General features: G+C 36.5%; 1 protein-coding gene across 1 annotated transcript; it reads right to left on the bottom strand.

The window, feature by feature from the left end:
* Window positions 1-13,146: 13,146 nt before the first annotated feature.
* On the bottom strand, window positions 13,147-22,890 carry LOC142228098 (uncharacterized). The gene is made up of 5 exons (XM_075298411.1): window positions 22,809-22,890; window positions 22,672-22,744; window positions 14,389-14,477; window positions 14,138-14,274; window positions 13,147-13,274 (listed from the first exon to the last, which is right to left on the bottom strand). Exons 1-5 carry the CDS (start codon window positions 22,875-22,877, stop codon window positions 13,196-13,198), a joined length of 447 nt encoding a protein of 148 aa, XP_075154526.1. The 5' UTR covers window positions 22,878-22,890; the 3' UTR covers window positions 13,147-13,195.
* Between the last annotated feature and the right edge of the window lie 3,010 nt (window positions 22,891-25,900).

The raw sequence follows: 25,900 nt of genomic DNA, 5'->3' as shown, positions 1-25,900 counted from the left end.
CTCCGGTGCCTTTTGGAGAAGCAAAATTCATCCGATCTGGTTGAAATTTGGTACGTGGTGGTAGTATATGATATTTAACAACCATGCCAAATGTGGTCCATATCAGTCAATAATTATATATAGCCCCCATATAAGCCGATCGCCAGATTTGACGTCCGGAGCCTCTTAGAGGAGCAAAATTCATCCGATCTGGTTCAAATTTGGAACATGGTGTTTGTATATGGCTGCTAACAACCATACCAAAATTAGTACATATCGGTCTATAGTTGTATATAGCCCATCCCCAATCACACAAAATTTAGTCCATATCGGTTCATAATCATGGTTGCCACTCGATCCAAAAATAATCTACCAAAATTTTATTTCTATACAAAATTTTGTCAAAATTTTAATTCCATAGACAATTTTGTAAAAATTTTATTCCTATAGAAAATTTTGTTAAAATTTCATTTCTATAGAAAATTTTGTCAAAATTTTATTTCTATAGAAAATTTTGTCAAAATTGTATTTCTGTAGAAAATGTTGTAAAATTTTTATTTCTATAAAAAAATTTGTCAAAATTTTATTTCTATAGAAAAATTTGTTAAAATTTTATTTCTATAGAAAATTTTGTCAAAATTTTATTTCTATACAAAATTTTGTCAAACAGAATTTTATGTGTTCGTATTTAATCGGTCTTTTTATACCCTGCTCCACACTGTGGAACAGGGTATTATAAGTTAGTGCATATGTTTGCAACAACCAGAAGGAGACGAGAGAGACACATGGTGTCTTTGGCAAAAATGCTAAGGGTGGGCTCCTGAGTCGATATAGCGATGTCCGTCTGTCCGTGAACACATTTTTGTAATCAAAGTCTAGGTCGCAGTTTTAGTCCAATCGACTTCAAATTTGGCACAAGTATGTGTTTTGGCTCAGAATAGATCCCTATTGATTTTGGAAGAAATCGGTTCAGATTTAGATATAGCTCCCATATATATATTTCGCCCGATTTACACTCATATGACCACAGAGGCTAATTTTTTGGTCCGATTTAGTTGAAATTTTGCACAGGGAGTAGAATTAGCATTGTAGCTATGCGTGCCAAATTTGGTTGAAATCGGTTCCGATTTAGATATAGCTCCCATATATATTTTTTTCTGATTTCGACAAACATGGTCAAAATACCAAAATTCCCCTTGTAAAATCGCCACTGCTTAGTCGAAAAGTTGTAAAAATTACTCTAATTTTCCTAAACTTCTAATAAAGGGTGATTTGTTAAGAGCTTGATAACTTTTTTTTTAAAAAAAAACGCATAAAATTTGCAAAATCTCATCGGTTCTTTATTTGAAACGTTAGATTGGTCCATGACATTTCCTTTTGAAGATAATTTCATTTAAATGTTGACCGCGGCTGCGTCTTAGGTGGTCCATTCGGAAAGTCCAATTTTGGGCAACTTTTTCGAGCATTTCGGCCGGAATAGCCCGAATTTCTTCGGATATGTTGTCTTCCAAAGCTGGAATAGTTGCTGGCTTATTTCTGTAGACTTTAGACTTGACGTAGCCCCACAAAAAATAGTCTAAAGGCGTCAAATCGCATGATCTTGGTGGCCAACTTACCGGTCCATTTCTTGAGATGAATTGTTCTCCGAAGTTTTCCCTCAAAATGGCCATAGAATCGCGAGCTGTGTGGCATGTAGCGCCATCTTGTTGAAACCACATGTCAACCAAGTTCAGTTCTTCCATTTTTGGCAACAAAAAGTTTGTTAGCATCGAACGATAGCGATCGCCATTCACCGTAACGTTGCGTCCGACAGCATCTTTGAAAAAATACGGTCCAATGATTCCACCAGCGTACAAACCACACCAAACAGTGCATTTTTCGGGATGCATGGGCAGTTCTTGAACGGCTTCTGGTTGCTCTTCACTCCAAATGCGGCAATTTTGCTTATTTACGTAGCCATTCAACCAGAAATGAGCCTCATCGCTGAACAAAATTTGTCGATAAAAAAGCGGATTTTCTGCCACTGATTTTGGTAATAAAATTCAATGATTTGCAAGCGTTGCTCGTTAGTAAGTCTATTCATGATGAAATGTCAAAGCATACTGAGCATCTTTCTCTTTGACACCATGTCTGAAATCCCACGTGATCTGTCAAATACTAATGCATGAAAATCCTAACCTCAAAAGAATCACCCTTTACATATATATCGAGTTATAAATCATAAATAAACTTTTACGAAATTTCCTTAAAATTGCTTCAGATGTAAACGTTTCCCATATTTATACCCACCACCATAAAATGGTGACGGGGGTATAATAAGTTTGTCATTCCGTTTGTAACACATCGAAATATCGATTTCCGACTATATAAAGTATATATATATTCTTGATCAGGGAGAAATTCTAAGACGATATAGGCATGTCCGTCTGTCTGTCTGTCTGTTGTAATCACGCTACAGCCTTCAATAATGGCGCTATCGTCCCGAAATTTGGCACAGATTAGTTTTTTGTTTGCAGGCAGGTCAAGTTCGAAGATGGGCTATATCGGTCCAAGTTTTGATATAGTCCCCATATAAACCGACCTCCCGATTTGGGGCCTTGGGCCTATAAAAACCGTAGTTTTTATCAGATTTGCCTGAAATTGGAAATCTAGAGGTATTTTGGGACCATAAAGAGGTGTGTCGAAAATGGTCCGTATCGGTCCATGTTTTAGTATAGCCCCCATATAGACCGATCTCCCGATTTTGCTTCTTAGGCGTCTAGAAACAGTATTTTCTATCCGATTTGTCTGAAATTGAAAATCTAGAGGTATTTTAGGACCGTAAGGAGGTGTGTCGAAAATCGTTCGTATCGTTATATGTTTTGATATAGCCCCCATATAGACCGATCTCCCGATTTTGCTTCTTGGGCGTCTAGAAACTATATTTACCATCCGATTTGCCTGCACGGTTGAAAAAGACTGTTTTTCATATGTTTGGCTATAAACATTATATGTTTGGAACACAAATTTTTAAACACAATATTTTTGAGTGCAAGCATATAATGTTCATAAACTAGCATAACATGTTTGGGACATATATTTTAATATGTTAGAACATATTATGTTTGGGACATAAAATGTTTGTAAATATAATATGCTTGGATGCAAACATATATTAATTTAGAAATAGCCTATAAACATATATGTGTTTAGTAGCTTGGAGCGCTATTTAACAGGGAGCGATATTGAATTAAGTTGGTGGTTGTTGCTTGTTATTACAAAATTAACATTTTATTTTTCCTTGGGCAATTGATCAGCTACTTCTGTGATCCTTACAAACTGTGTGGTCCGCTGTTCGAATCCCCGTCCGGCAAAAGGTAAAATTAAAATAAAAACAAATCATAAAATTGAATAATTTCTTCTCCAATGTTTGTATTACAGAAAAAGGTGCTAAGAACTAAAAAATCTCGTGGAAGTGAGAAAGATGTCGGGGAATATACAATTGGGCAGAAACAAAATTTTGAGCATTCAGGTCGAAAACCTATGTTGTTAGCACCTATATTACCTGTTTATTTTCATAATTCATTATGATTGTAAATATATAAATAAATAAATAACATTTTGAGCACAATATTGTTTGGGAGAATTTTTTTTAAGCATATAATATTTTTGGGTGCAAAATGCTTCCAAACATATTATATGTTCACATAATAACATATTGTTTTTTGGAAGACAACATTATTGAATTTGGATGCAAAAATACAAAATGTTTGGAACTTAGACTACCCAAACATATATTGTTTAGACCAATATGCTTTCAAACATATTATATATTGGAAGAGATCAAACATATAAATGTTTGGGCAATACCCAAAAATGTATATGCTTGAAGCAAAATATGTTTGGGAGTATATGTTACAGAAGCGATTTTTTGTGAGCGTGTGAAATTGGAAATCTAGAGGTATTGTGAAACTATAAAGAGGTGTGTCGAAAATGGTCCATATCGGTCCATTTTTTGGTATAGCCCCCATATAGACCGATCTCCCCATTTTGCTTCTTACGCGTCTAGAAACAGTATTTTCTATCCGATTTGTATGAAATTGAAAATCTAAAGGTATTTTGGGACCATAAAGAGGTGTGTCGAAAACGGTCCGAATCGGTCCATGTTTTGATATAGCCCCCATATAAACCAACCTCCCGATTTGGAGTCTTGGGCCTATAAAAACCGTAGTTTTTATCCAATTTGCCTGAAATTGGAAATATAGAGGTATTTGAGGACCATAAAAAGGTGTGCCGAAAATGGTGCTCATCGTTATATGTTTTGATATAGCCCCCATAGAGACTGATTTCCCGATTTTGCTTCTTGGGCTTCTAGAAACTATATTTTCTATCCGATTTTCCTGAAATTGAAAATCTAGAGTTCTTTTGGGACCATAAAAAGGTGTGCCGAAAATGGTGCCCATCGGTCCATGTTTTGGTATAGCCCCCATATACACCGAACTCCCGGCTCCATTTCTTGGGCTTCTAGAATCCGTAGTTTTTATCCGATTTGCTGGAAATTAGTAATCTATAATAAAATTATAAAGTGTTTTCGTTTATTCAACGATTGTCTCTAAAATTTGTGTCAAAAGGAAACTTTGCTTGTCTAAAATTACGTTTCTCAAAAAAGAATACACTTCTTTCAGGGTATAGCAGGCGCACTGATCATGAAAATTGCTTCAAACTGAAAGTAAAAGTTCCAGATTTTACTCATCGTATTTAAATAAATGCGGAAAAATATACAGATTTAAGATTTTAAATCAAGGCGCAATTTCAATATATACACGACATGTTTATATTTTCTCTAAAACTCTAACAAAATTGGTTCTCATAAATCCAGAATCTTATCTGGTCTTCATAGGTAGAATCTTTAAAGTTTGTCTTCGGGAGCTGGCTCGTTGGGAAGAAGATTTTTCATCAAACCCCCTACAATTCTATATATTATCAAGTAACCCACAACGACCAAGAGTTTTCATAGTAAACTATTATACTTGATTCATGGTGGTGGGTATTTAAAATTCGGCCCGGCCGAATTTACTGCTGTATATACTTGTTTTTTACTAACATTGTGTTCCACACTAGTGCATTAGCCGACTTAAATTTTGAGTCTATAGATTTTGTAGAAGTCTATCAAATTCTTCCAGATCGAGTGATATTTAAATGTATGTATTTGGGACAAACCTTTATATATAGCCCCCAAGACATTTGACGGATGTGATATGGTATCGAAAATTTAGATCTACAAAGTGGTGCATGGTATAATATAGTCGGCACCGCCCGACTTTAGACTTTCCTTACTTGTTTAGTTTAATATATACCATGTATGGACTTACTTACACTTTAGGAGGTTTTAAGATACCTAGCCACCGGCAAGTGTTACCGCAACGCAGGTAATTCGATTGTGGATAACAGTCTTTAGAGGGAGTTTCTACGCAATCCATGGTGGAGGGTACAAAAGCTTCGGCCTGGCCGAACTTACGGCCGTATATACTTGTTTTAGTTTAATATATACCCCGTATGGACTAACTTACAATTTAGAAGACGGTATTAGGAAGTTTTAAGATACCTTGGCAAGTGTTACCGGAACCCAAGTAATTCGATTGTGGATGGCAGTCTTTAGTGGAAGTTTCAACGCATTGGTGGATGGTACATAAGATTCGACTTTGCCGAACTTACGGCCGTATATACTGTATACCGTATAAACAACGCAGAACAGTCAATTCTGTTTGGTACACAACCATTCGTTTGCAAGTTTTCTTTCAAGAAATCAGGAAAACCAACAGACTTTCTCACATCGCACTGTGGTTCCACACGCGCACTTTTTTGTAGAGCTCTACAAGTTCTACCCAGCAAAGAAAAAATCATCGTAATCGATTCAAAATTGCAGAGTTTACAGCTAAAACAAAATTGCATACCCCCGAGGTGACCAACTTTCAACTCCTACAGGTCAGCACGTGGACCCACTAGGAACTTAGAGAAAAACATCTCAGCTTTCACACACAGAAAAAATTATGTTGATATCTTTATCCCTTCAAAAGTTACAGAATTATTAAAAAAAAAAAGATTTGGAACCACTGTGCATCGGCTCAAACAACTGCATTGTTGAGTACTCAAAATCTCGATTTGATGGGTCATCCGCCATATATTCCTGACATGAGTAAATATTGTATTTGAATGAAACCACTAGTGCCTTGTGCTCAATAAAACTCCGACGTAAAAAGATAGCTTTCTACTTTTAATAAAATTTGTCATTGAAATAAAAACCAATGTAATATATTCGTAACTGCAGCGATATTTTTTCGTTATTGTATTGAAATACTTAACAAAGAAGGAAATATTTCAGTCTGTTTTATTTTACAAATCTTCCATGAGTTAAACACATTGTCAATAGATGAAAGTGATTCTACTTTTGTGACCTAATTGTATTATTATGTCACAAAGATTGCTAGCCATATTTTTCTTTCATTAACAAAACAAATTGATTCAAAAAGAAAAAAACAAAATATCTCAGAAAACAAGATCACAACAAAAGCTTAGAACAAATGTGATACAAATCTGAACCAGTTTTGATGTTAATAAACTCATAAATTTCTTATTGTGAAAGATGTTCCAAATTTTAAAACGTGTCATTGGATCATCGCTAATAACATTATCGTATTATAGAGCGCTTTTTATTTGAAATTTTCATAACCGGATAAAGAGAATCAAAAGAAAGCATACGTGTATACTATATAAAAAACATATCAATACTTACATACTCGTATCATAGAGAACTAAGTCGGCATAGTATGTCTGTGAAAAAAATCAAGTGTTAATTTAGTATATTTACCACACACAGAGAGAAAAAAATAATTGGCTTAGATATTATAACAGCATTTTTTTATTTTCTGAAAAATATCATTTTTAATAATTTGTTGACCAAAATGACGTCAGTTCGAGATCCATCTACTACACTAGACCACCACATGAAAGCCAACAATTTTGAGACGTACACAGAGGTCTATTTCTTTCCCTTCTGTGTCTAGCACACATTCAGTGTGGCTGATAAGTCCCCGGTCTAACAAATAAAAACACAGTTTTTTGTCAAAATTCGTTTTTATTATTCAACATAGTTCCCTTCAAGAGCGATACAACGATTATAACGACCTTCCAATTTTTTGATACCATATTGATAGTACTCCTTCGGTTTTGCCTCAAAATAGGCCTCAGTTTCGGCGATCACCTCTTCATTGCAGCCAAATTTGTTCCCTGCGAGCATCCTTTTGAGGTCTGAGAACAAGAAAAAGTCGTTGGGGGCCAGATCTGGAGAATACGGTGGGTGGGGAAGCAATTCGAAGCCCAAATCATGAATTTTTGCCATCGTTCTCAATGACTTGTGGCACGGTGCGTTGTCTTGGTGGAACAACACTTTTTTTTATACCCACCACCATAGGATGGGGGGTATATTAACTGTGTCATTCCGTTTGTAACACATCGAAATATTGCTCTAAGACCCCATAAAGTATATATATTCTGGGTCGTGGTGAAATTCTGAGTCGATCTGAGCATGTCCGTCCGTCCGTCCGTCCGTCTGTTGAAATCACGCTAACTTCCGAACGAAACAAGCTATCGACTTGAAACTTGGCACAAGTAGTTGTTATTGATGTAGGTCGGATGGTATTGCAAATGGGCCATATCGGTCCACTTTTACGTATAGCCTCCTTATAGACGGACCCCAAAATTTGGCTTGCGAGGCCTCTAAGAGAAGCAAATGTCATCCGATCCGGCTGAAATTTGGTACATGGTGTTAGTATATGGTCTCTAACAACCATGCAAAAATTTATCCACATCGGTCCATAATTATATATAGCCCCCATATAAACCGATCCCCTGATTTGGCTTGCGAGGCCTCTAAGAGAAGCAAATGTCATCCGATCCGGCTGAAATTTGGTACATGGTGTTAGTATATGGTATCTAACAACCATGCAAAAATTGGTCCACATCGGTCCATAATTATATATAGCCCCCATATAAACCGATCCCCTGATTTGGCTTGCGAGGCCTCTAAGAGAAGCAAATGTCATCCGATCCGGCTGAAATTTGGTACATGGTGTTAGTATATGGCATCTAACAACCATGCCAAAATAGGTCGACATCGGTCCATAATTATATATAGCCCCCATATAAACCGATCCCCCGATTTGGCTTGCGAGGCCGCTAAGAGAAGCAAATTTCATCCGATCCGGCTGAAATTTTGTACGTGATGTTAGTATATGGTCTATAACAACCATGCAAAAATTGGTCCACATCGGTTCATAAACCGATCACCAGATTTGACCTCAGGAACCTCTTGGAAGACCAAAATTCATCTGATTCAATTGAAATTTGGTATGTGGTGTTAATATATGGCCTCAAACTCCCATGCAAAAATTGGTCGATATTGGTCCATAATTATATATAGGCCCCATATAAACCGATCACCAGATTTGACCTCCAGAGCCCCTTGGATGAGCAAAATTCTTGCCATTCGGTTGAAATTTGGTACGTGATGTTAGTATATGGTCTCCAACAACCATGCAGGAATTGGTTCATATCAGTCCATAATTATATATAGCTCCCATATAAACCGATCCCCAGATTTGACCTCCGGTGCCTTTTGGAGAAGCAAAATTCATCCGATCTGCTTGAAATTTGGTACGTGGTGGTAGTATATGATATTTAACAACCATGCCAAAAGTGGTCCATATCAGTCCATAATCGTACATAGCCCCATATAAACCGATCCCGAGATTTGGTTTTGGAACCTCTTGGAGGAGCAAATTTCATCCGAGTGAGTTGAAATTTTGTACATTGTGCTAGTATATGGTCGTTAACAACCATGCCTAACTAGGTCCATATCGGTCTATAGTTATATATGGCCCTCAGATAAATCGATCCCCAATCACACGAAAATTGGTCCATATCAAGTTCATAATTGTATAGCTCCCTTATAAGCGACCCCCATATTTCAATTCTGGTTCTCTACGTACAAAAAGTCCATATCGATTCGTAATTATTTGTAGACTTAACTATACATAACTTTTTTGTCTAATATATACCATGTATGGACTAAATCACAGTCTTTCGTAGAAGTTTCTGCGCAATCCATGGTGGTGGGTACATAAGATTCGGCCTGGCCGAACTTGCGGCCGTATGTACTTGTTCTTCTTCATATGGGGCCGTTTTGCCGCGATTTCGACCTTCAAACGCTCCAATAACGCCATATAATAGTCACTGTTGATGGTTTTTCCCTTCTCAAGATAATCGATCAAAATTATTCCATGCGCATCCCAAAAAACAGAGGTCATAACTTTGCCAGCGGACTTTTGAGTCTTTCCACGCTTCGGAGACGGTTCACCGATCGCTGTCCACTCAACCGACTGTCGATTGGACTCAGGAGTGTAGTGATGGAACCATGTTTCATCCATTGTCACATATCGACGGAAAAATTCGGGTGTATTACGAGTTAACAGCGGCAAACACCGCTCAGAATCATCAACACGTTGTTGTTTTTGGTCAAATGTGAGCTCGCGCGGCACCCATTTTGCACAGAGCTTCCGCATATCCAAATATTGATGAATGATATGACCAACACGTTCCTTTGATATCTTTAAGGCCTCTGCTATCTCGATCAACTTCATTTTACGGTCATTCAAAATCATTTTGTGGATATTTTTTATATTTTCGTTGGTAACCACCTCTTTCGCCCGTCCACTGCGTTCACCGTCCTCCGTGCTCATTTCACAACGCTTGAATTTTGCATACCAATCAATTATTGTTGATTTCCCTGGGGCAGAGTCCGGAAACTCATTATCAAGCCAAGTTTTTGCTTCCACCGTATTTTTTTCCTTTCAGAAAACAGTATTTTATCAAAACACGAAATTCCTTTTTTTCATTTTTTCACAATAACAAAAGTTGCTTCACAAAAGACGCTCTATCTCACAAACCAATTGACTTACAGACGTCAAATTTTGACACGAATCATTTGAAGGTTGGTACTATATAAAAACAAGTAAGGAAAGTCTAAAGTCGGGCGGGGCCGACTATATTGTACCCTGCACCACTTTGTAGATCTAAATTTTCGATACCATATCACATCCGTCAAATGTGTTGGGGGCTATATATAAAGGTTTGTCCCAAATACATAAATTTAAATATCACTCGATCTGGACAGAATTTGATAGACTTTTACAAAATCTATAGACTCAAAATTTAAGTTGGCTAATGCACTAGGGTGGAACACAATTTTAATAAACAAATATGGGAAACATTTAAATCTGAAGCAACTTTAAGGAAACTTCGCAAAAGTTTATTTATGATTTATCGCTCGATATATATGTATTAGAAGTTTAGGAAAATTAGAGTCATTTTTACAACTTTTCGACTAAGCAGTGGCGATTTAACAAGGAAAATGTTGGTATTTTGACCATTTTTGTCGAAGTCAGAAAAACATATATATGGGAGCTATATCTAAATCTGAACCGATTTCAATCAACTTTGGCACACATGACTATATTACTAATTGTACTCCTAGTGCAAAATTTCAACCAAATTGAGCCAAAACTCTGGCTTCTAGAGCCATATAAGACCATATCGGGCGAAAAATTGATATGGAAGCTATATCTAAATCAGAACCGATTTCAATCAAATTTAGAACACGTGACTATACTGCCAATTGTACTCCTTGTGAAAAATTTCAAACTAATCGGGATAAAACTCTGGCTTCTGGGTCCATATAAGTGCATATCGGGCGAATGATATATATGGGAGCTATATCTAAATCTGAACCGATTTCAACTAAATTTGGCACGCATAGCTACAATGCTAAATCTACTCCCTGTGCAAAATTTCAACCAAATTTGGCCAAAAATCTGGCTTTTAGGACCATATTAGTGCATATCGGGCGAAAAATATATATGGGAGCTATATCTAAATCTGAACCGATTTCTTCCAAAATCAATAGGGTTCTATTCTGACCCAAATTAGAAACATGTGCCAAATTTGAAGGCGATTGGACTTAAATTGCGACCTAGACTTTGATCACAAAAATGTGTTCACAGACAGACGGACGGACGGACGGACAGACGGACATGGTTATATCGACTCAGGGACCCACCCTGAGCATTATTGCCAAAGACACCATGTGTCTATCTCGTCTCCTTCTGGGTGTTACAAACATATGCACTAACTTATAATACCCTGTTCCACAGTGTGGCGCAGGGTATAATAATATGCATTTAATACTAGCGACGCCATCTATGTGTTAAACCGGGGAATTATCAGCCAACCTGTTACGTAAAATTGGTTCAATATGGCCCAGTTGCAATACCATCCGACCTACATCAATAACGACTACTTATGTCAAGTTAGCATGATTTCAACAGACGGACGGACGGACATGCTTAGATCGACCCAGACTTTCAGCACGACTCAGAATATATTTATACCTTATGGGGTCTTAGAACAATATTTCGATGTGTTACAAACGGAATGACAATGTTAATATAAGCCCCATCCTATGGTGGAGGGTACAGGTGTGCACGTGACACGAAATTGTCGTGACTCACGAAAATGTTCGTGACTCACGCGTGAGTCACGCTGATGATAACGGCGTGCGTGAGCGTGAGCATGATTAACCAACCAAACCAACGAAAATAATAACTTCGTGAATGTGCGTGAGTAACGAATTTCGGAAAAAAACACGCTCACGAAAATAATCCCGCTTACGAACATAAAATGCTTACGAGTTCAATTCATGTATAATTTTAGTGACATCCTAAGTGTTAAAAGTTTCATGACGCTCTCGATTTTAATCCTACTCACACCCTCACAAAAAATCGCTTCTGTAACATATACTCCCAAACATATTTTGCTTCAAGCATATATATTTTTGGCTATTGCCCAAACATTTATATGTTTGATCTCTTCCAATATATAATATGTTTGAAAGCATATTGGTCTAAACAATATATGTTTGGGTAGTCTAAGTTCCAAACATTTTGTATTTCAATAATGTTGTCTTCCAAAAAACAATATGTTATTATGTGAACATATAATATGTTTGGAAGCATTTTGCACCCAAAAATATATGCTTAAAAAAAATTCTCCCAAACAATATTGTGCTCAAAATTTTATTTATTTATTTATATATTTACAATCATAATGAATTATGAAAATAAACAGGTAATATAGGTGCTAACAACATAGGTTTTCGACCTGAATGCTCAAAATTTTGTTTCTGCCTAATTGTATATTCCCCCACATCTTTCTCACTTCCACGAGATTTTTTAGTTCTTAGCACCTTTTTCTGTAATACAAACATTGTAGAAGAAATTATTCAATTTTATGATTTTTTTATTTTAATTTTACCTTTTGCCGGACGGGGATTCGAACAGCGGACCACACAGTTTGTAAGGATCAAAGAAGTAGCTGATAAATTGCCCAAGGAAAAATAAAATGTTAATTTTGTAATAACAAGCAACAACCACCAACTTAATTCAATATCGCTCCCTGTTAAATAGCGCTCCAAGCTACTAAACACATATATGTTTATAGGCTATTTCTAAATTAATATATGTTTGCATCCAAGCATATTATATTTACAAACATTTTATGTCCCAAACATAATATGTTCTAACATATTAACATATATGTCCCAAACATGTTATGCTAGTTTATGAACATTATTTGCTTGCACCCAAAAATATTGTGTTTAAAAATTTGTGTTCCAAACATATAATGTTTATAGCCAAACATATGAAAAACAGTCTTTTTCATCCGTACATATTTTCTGTCAGGTTCTATAGGTAAATTACTCATCTTGAGTCACTCATGAGTCACGACATTTTTCGTGAGTCACGACACTTAAAAGATTTTCGAGCGTGAGTACAAATTTTCTTTTCGTGAGCGTGCGTGAGTCCGTGAGTGTGCGTGAGTAAAATATTACTCACGTGCACACCTCTAGTGGAGGGTATATAAAAAAACTTTCAAATATCCAAATACATATGTCATGTTAAATATTAAAGACATTTTTTCTTTATATTTTATTTATCCACAGAATAAAAATAAAATTAATATCGAAAAATATATTTAATTAATAAATAATATTTAATATTGTAATATTTACAATAAAATAATAAAATACATTTACGAAAAATTCAGAAAATTATCCAAATCCAGCCTAGTATATAGCATCCAATGTCAACGGAAATGGAGAATTAAGTTTAATGCATTTGAATAAATTTTCTGCAGTGTCACAACTGTAAAGAGAAAACAAATTATTTTATTAATATTTTTTTTTTTCAACAGCTATTTTGTGTTATATATGGATTTCCATGCTAGAAAAACATCTGGAGATGTTGACCTTTACCAAAAGAATGGAGCAAAAATTGGCGGGTCTAAAGTAGTCAAATCAGACTAAGGAAGCTTTATTTAAAACAAAAGTATACTTTTTGCTTTAATTTTTTCATTAAATTTAGGACAAGAATCTTTAAAATTTCCGTATCTAAGTTAAGATCATATTCCTTTGAAGTGAGGTAGATTTAAATGAGATATTGAATCTTTGGTTTAACTATAAAAAAAGTTTGAAATATAGAAAAAAAAACTTTTCGTAGCTTTTAATTTTTCTTTGGTTTAATTTTTTTCTAATTAAGAAAATATTTTTAACTGATAAAATCATAGCTATGTTAATAAATTGTAAATAGAAAATAAAAATTCGATAAATGAGACCTATATCCCAAGGCTAATATTATAGAGCCTAGATGTAAAGCTGGAAAACTCCCTAAACAATATCTTTATTTTAACCCTTATATTATGTTGGGGTCATTTGATGACCCATATGGTATTTTTCATCAACGCATGTCTTACTGTAAAATATATTTAAAATTTCTTACTACTCAGCAAGAATTCATTACATGTCAACAATTTATGCACTGACTAGTAAGAACTTTTATTTATATTCCTACAGTAAGAAATACGCTGATGAAAAATACGATGAGGGTCATCAAATGACCCCAACATAATATAAGGGTTAAAGAAGCTGCATCTTTGTTATGTGTCGGTACAAAACATCGACTTAGGGCCTGATTAATAATATATATACACCACTATACAATATGCATACTAATGTGGATCTGGTGTAATGTAAATACAGGTTGCTACTATCTTTTTCGCAATTCCATATTTTGACGAATTCCGTAGTGATATTTGATTTGCCAGTCTTTGGGGAGTATCAACTTTGAAACCTCCATAACCTTCAAACTGTAAAGAGAGATATATAATTAAATGTTTTAGTGATTGTAGATCTCAAAAAAAAAAAATAAACTATGTATTACAAAAACATGACTTTTCGTTTAATGAAATAAATATACATACGTAATCACATTCCTTTAAGAAACACGCACGAAAGCATTTCTCATTTCTATTCTTTGCCGAATTTCCATGTAAAAGTCTATTAATTTCCACTGAAAATAAATAGAAACAAAACGAAATAATAGAATTAAAAATGTTTGCGATTTTTTTCTTTTCGACCACAGCTATAGTTTATGTTGCCTTACTTCATATCAAATGTTTGTAACTAAAGATGTGTGTTTTCTTTAAAGGTACCCTCTACACAGAAAAAAATTTCACGAAAATTTTTCCAATTAAAATTTTAATTGAGTTTTAAAAAATATTCAATTAAAAATTTAATTGATTCAACAAATTTTTTAATTGAAACAAAAATCAATCACAAAAATAATAGTATCAATTAATTTTTTAATTGGATCAATTAACTTTTTAATTGACCTTCAATTAATTTTTTAATTGATACTATCATTTCTGTGATTGAAGACATTTCAATTAAAAATTAAATCAACTAATTTCGTGATTGAATCAGAATTTTTTTTTGTGTGTAGTCACGAGAGTAACCAAATGCCACCAACATCTAGTTCCGCAAATTAGCTTTTGGAAATGCCTTAAGGTTGAATTACACACCCTGCATCAATCCGTGCGTTGATGGAAGGGTTGATTTTTTTCTGGTTGCGGCAGACTATTCGAGCTTTTGATTTCAAAGAGAATTTTCAACTCTTCAATTATCGGACGCATTGTACGCATTGAACGCATAGTATGTAATTCTACCATTATTGAGCTGGCTCCGTTTTATACTACAGGTAGTGTAGAATCCAAACAAGTATATACGGCCGTAAGTTCGGCCAGGCCGAAGCTTATGTACCCTCCATCATGGATTGCGTAGAAACTTCTTCTAAACACCGCCATCCACAATCGAATTACTTAAGTTGCGGTAACGCTTGCCGATGGCAAGGTATCTTAAAACCTCCTAACACCATCTTCTAAATTGTATGTAAGTCCATACGTGGTATATATTAAATCAAAAAAGATCGATCCAATACGTATATAATTCAGTTTGACAAAGTAGACATAAAATTTTGACAAAATGTTCTACAGAAATAAAATTTTAACAAAATTTTCTATAGAAATAAAATTTTCACAAAATTTTCTATAGAAATAAAAATTTTGACAAAATATTCTATAGAAAGAAAATTTTGACAAAAATTTCTACAGAAATAAAATTTTAACAAAATTTTCTATAGAAATAAACTTTTGACAAAATTTTCTATAGAAATAAAATCTTGGTAGATTATTTGTGGCTCGAGTGGCAACCATGATTATGAACCGAATAAAATTTGAACAAAATTTTCTATAGAAATAAAATTTTGACAACATTTTCTATAGAAATAAAATTTTGAAAATGATGAAAATTTTATTATGAACCGAATAAAATTTTAACAAAATTTTCTCTAGAAATAAAATTTTGACAAAGTTTTCTATAGAAATAAAATTTTGATAAAATTTTCTATAGAAATAAAATTTTGGTAGATTATTTTTGGCTCTAGGGGCAACCATGATTATGAACCGATATGGACCAATTTTTGTGTGATTGGACCAATTTTGGTATGGTTGTTAGCGACCATATACTAACCCCCCCCCCCTCCCCCTTCCTAATTTGAACCGGATCGGATGAATTTTGCTCTTCCAAGAGGCTCCGGAGGTCAAATCTGGAGAACGTTTTATATGGGGGCTATATATAATTATGGACCGATATGGACCAATTCTGGCACGGTTGTTAAAGATCATATACTAACACCATGTTCCAAATTACAACCGGCTTGGATGAAATTTGCTTCTCTTGGAGACTTCGCAAGCCAAATCTGGGGATCGGTTTATATGGGGGCTATATATAATTATGAACCGATGTGAACCAATTTTTGCATGGTTGTTAGAGACCATATACCAACATCTTGTACCAAATTTCAGCCGGATCATATGAAATTTGCTTCTCTTTGAGGCTCCGCAAGCCAAATCTCGGGATCGGTTTATATGGGGGTTATATATAATTATGGACCGATGTGGACCCATTTTTGTATGATTGTTAGAGACCATATACCAGCCGCATCGGATGAAATATGCTTCTCTTAGAGGCTCCACAAGCCAAATCTGGGGATCGGTTTATATGGGGGCTATATATAATTAAGGACCGATATGGACCAATTTTTGCATTGTTGTTAGAGACCATATACCAACATCATGTACCAAATTTCGGCCGGATCGGATGAAATTTTCTTCTCTTTGAGGCTCCGCAAGCCAAATCTGGGGATCGGTTTATATGGGGGCTATATATAATTATGGACCGATGTGGATCAATTTTTGCATGGTTGTTAGAGACCACATACCAACACCATGTACCAAATTTCAGCCCGATCGGATAAAATTTGCTTCTCTTTTAGGCTCCGCAAGCCAAATCTGGGGATCGGTTTATATGGGGGCTATATATAATTATGGACCGATGTGGAACAATTTTTGCATGGTTGTTAGAGACCATATACCAACACCATGTACCAAATTTCAGCCGGATCGGATGAAATTTGCTTCTGTTTTAGGCTCCGCAAGCCAAATCTGGGGATCGATTTATATGGGGGCTATATATAATTATGGACCGATGTGGCCCAATTTTTGCATGGTTGTTAGAGACCATATACCAACACCATGTACCAAATTTCAGCCGGATCGGATGAAATTTGCTTCTGTTTTAGGCTCCGCAAGCCAAATCTGGGGATCGGTTTATATGGGGGCTATATATAATTATGGACCGATGTGGAACAATTTTTGCATGGTTGTTAGAGACCATATACCAACACCATGTACCAAATTTCAGCCGGATCGGATGAAATATGCTTCTGTTAGAGGCTCCACAAGCCAAATCTGAGGGTCCCTTTATATAGGGCCTATACGTAAAAGTGGACCGATATGGCCCATTTTCAATACCATCCGACCTACATCAATAGCAACTACTTGTGCCAAGTTTCAAGTCGATAGCTTGTTTCGTTCGGAAGTTAGCGTGATTTCAACAGACGGACGGACGGACATGCTTAGATCGACTCAGAATTTCACCACGACCCAGAATATATATACTTTATGGGGTCTTAGAGCAATATTTCGATGTGTTACAAACGGAATGACAAAGTTAATATACCCCCATCCTATGATGGAGGGTATAAAAAGGTATCTAGTTCCCAAAATATGTTTTTGTGGCGTACTATTACTAGCTACAGAACTGGGCTCAAGTAATGCTATAGGGAATGTTTTAATGACGAAAACAAGAAATCCATGAACAAATTTCACAATTTACTTCATGATTGTTTGCAAATTGAGAAACAAAATAAAACAAAGTACAGCTACTCTTGCATTGAAGGGATGACTGTTTTCAAATTCAATCGAGTTCTATTGGTCAGTTCATTCACACCAAATAAGAGTGTGTAATATAAAGGTGAAAATATCTAAAATCTGTGTACGGGTAGTAAAGACTATATAAAGTATATATATTATTGATCAGGGAGAAATTCTAAAACGATATAACGATGTCCGTCTGTCCGTCTGTCCGTCTGTTGTAATCACGCTACAGTCTTCAATAATGAAGCAATCGATCTGAAATTTTGTACAAACTCGTCTTTTGTCTGCAGGCAGGTCAAGTTCGAAGATGGGCTATATCGGTCCAGGTTTTGATATAGTCCCCATATAAACCGACCTCCCGATTTGGGGTCTTGGGCTTATAGAAATCGTTTTTATCCAATTTGCCTGAAATTTGAAATCTAGAGGTATTTTATGACCATAAAGAGGTGTGCCAAAAATGGTGAGTATCGGTCTATGTTTTGGTATAGCCCCCATATAGACCGATCTCCCGATTTTACTTCTTGGGCCAATTTGCCTGAAATTTGAAATCTCGAGGTATTGTAGGACCACAAATACGTGTGCCCAAAATGGTGAGTATCGGTCCATGTTTTTGTATAGCCCCCATATAGACCGATCTCCCGATTTTACTTCTTGGGCTTATAGAAACCGCAGTTTTTATTCAATTTACCTGAAATTGGAAATCTAGAGGTATTGTAGGACCACAAATAAGTGTGCCAAAAATTGTGAGTTTCGGTCCATGTTTTGGTATGGTCCCCATATAAAACGACCTCCCGATTTGGGGTCTTGGGCTTATAGAAACCGTAGTTTTTATCCAATTTGTCTGAAATTGGAAATCTAGAGGTATTTTAGGACCATAAAGAGGTGTGCCGAAAATGGTGAGTATCGATCCATGTTTTGGTATAGCCCCCATTTAGACCGATTTCCCGATTTTATTTCTTGGGCTTCTAGAATCCGAAGTTTTTATCCTATTTGCCTGAAATTTGAAATCTAGAAGTATTTTCGGGTCATAACGAGGTGTGCCGAAAACGGTGAGTATCGGTCCATATTTTAGTATAGCCCCCATAAGAACGATCTCCCGATTTAACTCCTTGGGTTTCTAGAAACCGTAGTTTTTATCCGATTTGCCTGAAATTGTAAATATTCTGGTATTTTAGGCTCACAAAAACGTGTATCATATTAAGTTTTTATCGGTCCATTTGGTAATGCCTCCATATAGACCGACTTCACTTCTTGAGGGTGTAGAAGGCGCACTGATCATGAAAATTGCTTGAAACTCAATGTAAAATTTCCAGATTTTACTTCTACAGATTTAAGATTTCAAATCAAGACGTTATTTTATAATTTTCTTGCACACTTACAAGAGATGTTAATGATTCCTCTAAAATTCAAACAAAAATGGTTCTTCTAAATCCAGAATCTGATATAGTCCTCATAGGTGAAATCTTTAAATTTATCTTCGGGAAGTGTCCTCAAGTCCTCAAGCCCTCCTGAAATTTCAAAGGAAACCCTAATATTTGGTTCATGGTGGTGGTTATTTAAGATTCGGCCCGGCGGAACTTAGTGCTGTATATACTTGTTTTTATATAGTACCAACCTTCAAATGATTCGTGTCAAAATTTGACATCTGTAAGTCAATCAGTTTGTGAGATAGGCGGTCTTTTGTAAAGCAACTTTTGTTATTGTGAAAAAATATGGAAAAAAAGGAATTTCGTGTTTTGATAAAATACTGTTTTCTGAAGGGAAAAAATACGGTGGTAGCAAAAACTTCGCTTGATAATGAATTTCCGGACTCTGCCCCAGGGAAATCAACAATAATTGATTGGTATGCAAAATTAAAGCGTGGTGAAATGAGCACAGAGGACGGTGAACGCAGAGGACGGCCGAAAGAGGTGGTTACCGACGAAAACATAAAAAAAATCCACAAAATGATTTTGAATGACCGTAAAATGAAGTTGATCGAGATAGCAGAGGCTTTAAAGATATCAAAGGAACGTGTTGGTCATATCATTCATCAATATTTGGATATGCGGAAGCTCTGTGCAAAATGGGTGCTCACATTTGACCAAAAACAACAACGTGTTGATGATTCTGAGCGGTGTTTGCAGCTGTCAACTCGTAATACACCCGAGTTTTTCCGTCGATAAGTGACAATGGATGAAACATGGCTCCATCACTACACTACTGAGTCCAATCGACAGTCCACTGAGTGGACAGCGACCGGTGAACCGTCTCCGAAGCGTGGAAAGACTCAAAAGTCCGCTGGCAAAGTAATGGCCTCTGTTTTTTGGGATGCGCATGGAATAATTTTTATCGATTATCTTGAGAAGGGAAAAACCATCAACAGTGACTATTATATGGCGTTATTAGAGCGTTTGAAGGTCGAAATCGCGGCAAAACGGCCCCATATGAAGAAGAAAAAAGTGTTGTTCCACCAAGACAACGCACCGTGCCACAAGTCATGGGGAACGATGCCAAAAATTCATGAATTGGACTTCGAATTGCTTCCCCACCCACCGTATTCTCCAGATCTGGCCCCAGCGACTTTTTCTTGTTCTCAGACCTCAAAAGGATGCTCGCAGGGAAAAAATTTGGCTGCAATGAAGAGGTGATCGCCGAAACTGAGGCCTATTTTGAGGCAAAACCGAAGGAGTACTACCAAAATGGTATCAAAAAATTGGAAGGTCGTTATAATCGTTGTATAGCTCTTGAAGGGAACTATGTTGAATAATAAACAAGTATATACGGCCGTAAGTTCGGCCAGGCCGAATCTTATGTACGCTTGCGTAGAAACTTCTACGAAAGACTGTCATCCACAATCGAATTACTTGGGTTGTGGTATCTATCTTAAAACTTCTTAACATCGTTTTCTAAATTGTGAGTTAGTCCATACGTGGTATACATATATATTGGACCAAAAAGTTATGTATAGTTAAGTCTACAAATAATTACGAATCGATATGGAATTTTTGCACGGTACGTAGAGAGCCAGAATTGAAATATGGGGGTCGCTTATATGGGGGCTATATACAATTATGAACTTGATATGGACCAATTTTTGTGTGATTGGGAATCGATTTATCTGAGGGCCATATATAACTATATACCGATATGGACCTAGTTAGGCATGCTTGCTAACGACCATATACTAGCACAATGTACCAAATTTCAACTCACTCGGATAAAATTTGCTCCTCCAAGAAGCTCCAAAACCAAATCTCCGGATCGGTTTATATGGGGGCTATATATGATTATGGACTGATATGGACCACTTTTGACATGGTTGTTAAATATCATATACTACCACCACGTACCCAATTTCAAGCAGATCGGATGAATTTTGCTTCTCCAAAAGGCACCGGAGGTCAAATCTGGGGACTGGTTTATATGGGAGCAATATATAATTATGAACTGCTAGGAACCAATTCCTGCATGGTTGTTGGATACCATATACTAACATCACGTACCAAATTTCAACCGAATGGGTAGAATGTTGCTCTTCCAAGGGGCTCTGGAGGTCAAATCTGGGGATCGGTTTATATGGGGCCTATATATAATTATGGACCGATATCGACCAATTTTTGCACGGGAGTTTGAGGCCATATATTAACACCACGTTCCAAATTTCAATTGAATCAGATGAATTTTGGTCTTCCACGAGGCTCCGGAGGTCAAATCTGGGGATCGGTTTATATGAGGGCTATATATAATTATGGATCGATAAGGAGCAATTCTGGCACGATTGTTAGAGACCATATACCAAGACCATGTTCCAAATTTCAGCCGGATCGGATGAAATTTGCTTCTCTTAGAGGCCTCGCAAGCCAAATCGGGGGATCGGTTTATATGGGGGCTATATATAATTATGGACCGATGTGGACCAATTTTTACATGGTTGTTAGAGACCATATACTAACACCATGTACCAAATTTCAGCCGGATCGGATGAAATTTCCTTCTCTTAGAGGCCTCGCAAGCCAAATCCGGCGATCGGTTTATATGGGGGCTATATATAATTATGGACCGATGTGGACCAATTTGTGCATGGTTGTTGGAGACCATATACTAACACCATGTACTAAATTTCAGCCGGATCGGATGAAATTTGCTTCTCTTAGAGGCCTCGCAAGCCAAATTTGGGGGTCCGTTTATATGGGGGCTATACGTAAAAGTGGACCGATATGGTCCATTTGCAATACCATCCGACCTACATCAATAACAACTACTTGTGCCAAGTTTCAAGTCGATAGCTTGTTTCGTTCGGAAGTTAGCGTGATTTCAACAGACGGACGGACGGACATGCTCAGATCGACTCAGAATTTCACCACGACCCAGAATATATACTTTATGGGGTCTTAGAGCAATATTTCGATGTGTTACAAACGGAATGACAAAGTTAATATACCCCCCATCCTATGGTGTATGGTAAGGGTATAAAAAGAATTTTGACAAAAAAATGTGTTTTTCTTTGTTAGACCGGGGACTTATCAGCCAACCTGTTATATAGTGGAAAACAAACAAACGGAATGGCAATCTTATTATACCCCCAACACCATCCCAGGGTGGTGGCTATAATGACATGATTTAAATTGGAAGCTATTTTAGCCAAACCTTTTAATATTTTCAGATATGCAAATCATGGGGCATGCCATATAAGATTAGGCCTAGCAGTATTTAGAGTCGTTCTTACTAAAACTCGTTTTTGGGCCAAAATTGGCCCGAAATTTGGGCCATCGAAGGTTCGAAAATGTGGGTTTAACAACCAATATTTTAGGAATTAATATAGTCATGCAAATAAACGTTTTTTTCTTGACCTAACCTAATCTATCATTTAGAGCTGGGTAACGTCCTTCTGCCATATACGTCCAAAAGAATTTCATTTGAAAAATCTATAATTTCAAACATACTTACCATCTCCCACATTATTTTTAGCTGCACATGTGTCAAGAACATTTTTTGCAAAATCTCCCAAACACCATTCTCTCTGAAAATACCATAGGAAATTGATCAATTTTACTTAATAATTAATTACAATATTAAAACTATACCTGGCGACCATGTAATTGACTTTCACACATCATGAAAATTGAAATCAAGTAGATGTAAATGGTCTTCATAACTGATTTCTCCAATAACTGTTGATTATATAATGTTCAAAAATATATGACAGTTCCTTTTTATAGAATTTAATAAAATGGGTCCCATGCAAACCTGTCTCTGGTAAAATTATGTCAACAAAATCTGAGTTTTAACCAATAACACACTTCCGGTTGGAATATTTTTAAGTGTAAACAAACAAAGATATTATTGTTAAGGTCCCTTTATTTATATGTTTATTTATTAACACCACCATTGTTTTGCGAATATAAAACATAATGGATAACGTTGTTACCAAGGCCAAAAAGATGCCAACAATGATCATCACAAAAGTGAGGAAATCCTCGCTCTCGAATCCTAAACTCTGTGGAAGCTGATACATACACGCAAAAAAAGTACATACTTCCCCAATAAAAACAGGATGAGCGTTTTTCAAATGCAACAACTTTTCAGTTTGAGGGTAAATGTAATTATCAACATAAATTCAACTTGACTTGAAACAGCTCATCTTCAATACAACTTCAAATTGTTGGTGAATTTCTTGCAATTTGCCAAAATGTTGACGAAATGATGTTGAAAATAATATGAGAAAACTTTGACAAAACACAAAATGCAACGAAAAAACCATGTGGTTTTTATACCCTCCACCATAGAATGGGCGGTATATTAACTTTGTCATTCCGTTTGTAACATATCGAAATATTGCTCTAAGACCCCATAAAGTATATATATTCTGGGTCGTGGTGAAATTCTGAGTCGATCTAAGCATGTCCGCCCGTCCGTCTGTTGAAATCACGTTAACTTCCGAACGAAAGAAGTTATCGACTTAAAACTTGGCACAAGTAGATATTATTGATGTAGGTCGGTCGGTATTGCAAATGGGTCATATCGGTCCTCTTTTATGTATAGCCCCCATATAAACGAACCACCAGATTTGGCTTTCGGAGTCTCTACGAGAAGCATATTTCATCCGATTCGTCTGAAATTTGGTACATGGTGTTATTATATGGTCTCTAATAACCATACAAAAATTGGTCCACATCGGTCCATAATTATATATATAAACCATTCCCCAGATTTGGGTTGCGGATCCTCTTTGAAGGCGCACATTTCATCCGATCCGGTTGAAATTTTGGTACGTGGTGCTAGTGTATGGTCTCTAACAACTATACATATACGGACGTAAGTTCGGCCAGCCCGAATCTTATGTACCCTCCACCATGGATAGCGTAGAAACTTCTACGAAAGCCTGTCATCCACAATCGAATTACTTGGGTTGTGGCATCTTAATACTTCTTAGCATCGTTTTCTAAATTGTGAGTTAGTCCATACGTGGTTTATATTAGACAAAAAAGTTATGTATAGTTAAGTCTACAAATAATTACGAATCGATATGGACTTTTTGCACGGTACGTAGAGAGCAAGAATTGAAATATGGGGGTCGCTTATATGGGGGCTATATACAATTATGAACTTGATATGGACCAATTTTTGTGTGATTGGGGATCGATTTATCTGAGGGCCATATATAACTATAGACCGATATGGATCTAGTTAGGCATGGTTGTTAACGACCATATACTAGCACAATGTACCAAATTTCAACTGACTGGGATGAAATTTGCTCCTCCAAGTGGCTACAAAAACAAATCTCGGGATCGGTTTATATGGGGCTATGTATGAGTATGGACTGATATGGACCACTTTTGGCATGGTTGTTAAATATCATATACGATCACCACGTACCAAATTTCAAGCAGATCGGATGAATTTTATTTCTCCAAAAGGCACCGGAGGTCAAATCTGGATATCGGTTTATATGGGGGCTATATATAATTATTCACCGATGTGGACCAATTTTTGCATGGTTGTTAGAGACCATATACTAACACCATGTACCAAATTTCAGCCGGATCGGATGAAATTTGCTTCTCTTAGCAGCCTCGCAAGCCAAATCGGGGGATCGGTTTATATGGGGGCTATATATAATTATGTACTGATGTGGACCCATTTGTGCATGGTCGTTAGAGACCATATACTAACACCATGTACCAAATTGCAGCCGGATCGGATGAAATTTGCTTCTCTTAGAGGCCTCGCAAGCCAAATCGGGGGATCGGTTTATATGGGGGCTATATATAATTATTGAGCGATGTGGACTAATTTTTGCATAGTTGTTAGAGACCATATACCAACACCATGTACCACATTTCAGCCGGATCGAATGAAATTTGCTTCTCTTAGAGGCCTCGCAAGCCAAATCGGTGGATCGGTTTAGAGGGGGGCTATATATAATTATGGACCGATGTGGACCAATTTTTGCATGGTTATTAGAGACCATATACTAAAACCATGTACCAAATTGCAGCCGGATCGGATGAAATTTGCTTCTCTTAGAGGCCTCGCAAGCCAAATCGGGGGATCGGTTTATATGGGGGCTATATATAATTATTGAGCGATGTGGACTAATTTTTGCATAGTTGTTAGAGACCATATACTAAAACCATGTACCAAATTTCAACCGGATCGGATGAAATTTGCTCCTCTTAGAGGCTTCGCAAGCCAAATTTGGGGGTCCGTTTATATGGGGGCTATACGTAAAAGTGGACCGATATGGCCCATTTGCAATACCATCCGACCTACATCAATAACAACTACTTGTGCCAAGTTTCAAGTCGATAGCTCGTTTCGTTCGGAAGTTAGCGTAATTTCAACAGACGGACATGCTCAGATCGACTCAGAATTTCACCACGACCCAGAATATATATACTTTATGGGGTCTTAGAGCAATATTTCGATGTGTTACAAACGGAATGACAAAGTTAATATACCCCCCATCCTATGGTGGAGGGTATAAAAAGAGGAAGCACGCTCGAAATAAACCCAGCCAACTGCACTCAAATCGATGATTTGACAGTGGCATAGGAAAAATAGATATGTTTGTACGAATTTATTTCGGCATAAGCCGGCTATCATGCAAAACCTTTTTTCGGAAGGTTCAAGTGTGGTTCATTGTTGGGTTTAATGAACTGCCTGAATTTAT

Source organism: Haematobia irritans, chromosome 3, assembly GCF_050003625.1.
Source record: "Haematobia irritans isolate KBUSLIRL chromosome 3, ASM5000362v1, whole genome shotgun sequence".
Taxonomy (NCBI): Eukaryota; Metazoa; Arthropoda; class Insecta; order Diptera; family Muscidae; genus Haematobia; species Haematobia irritans.
This window is presented reverse-complemented; position numbering and strand designations above follow the sequence as displayed.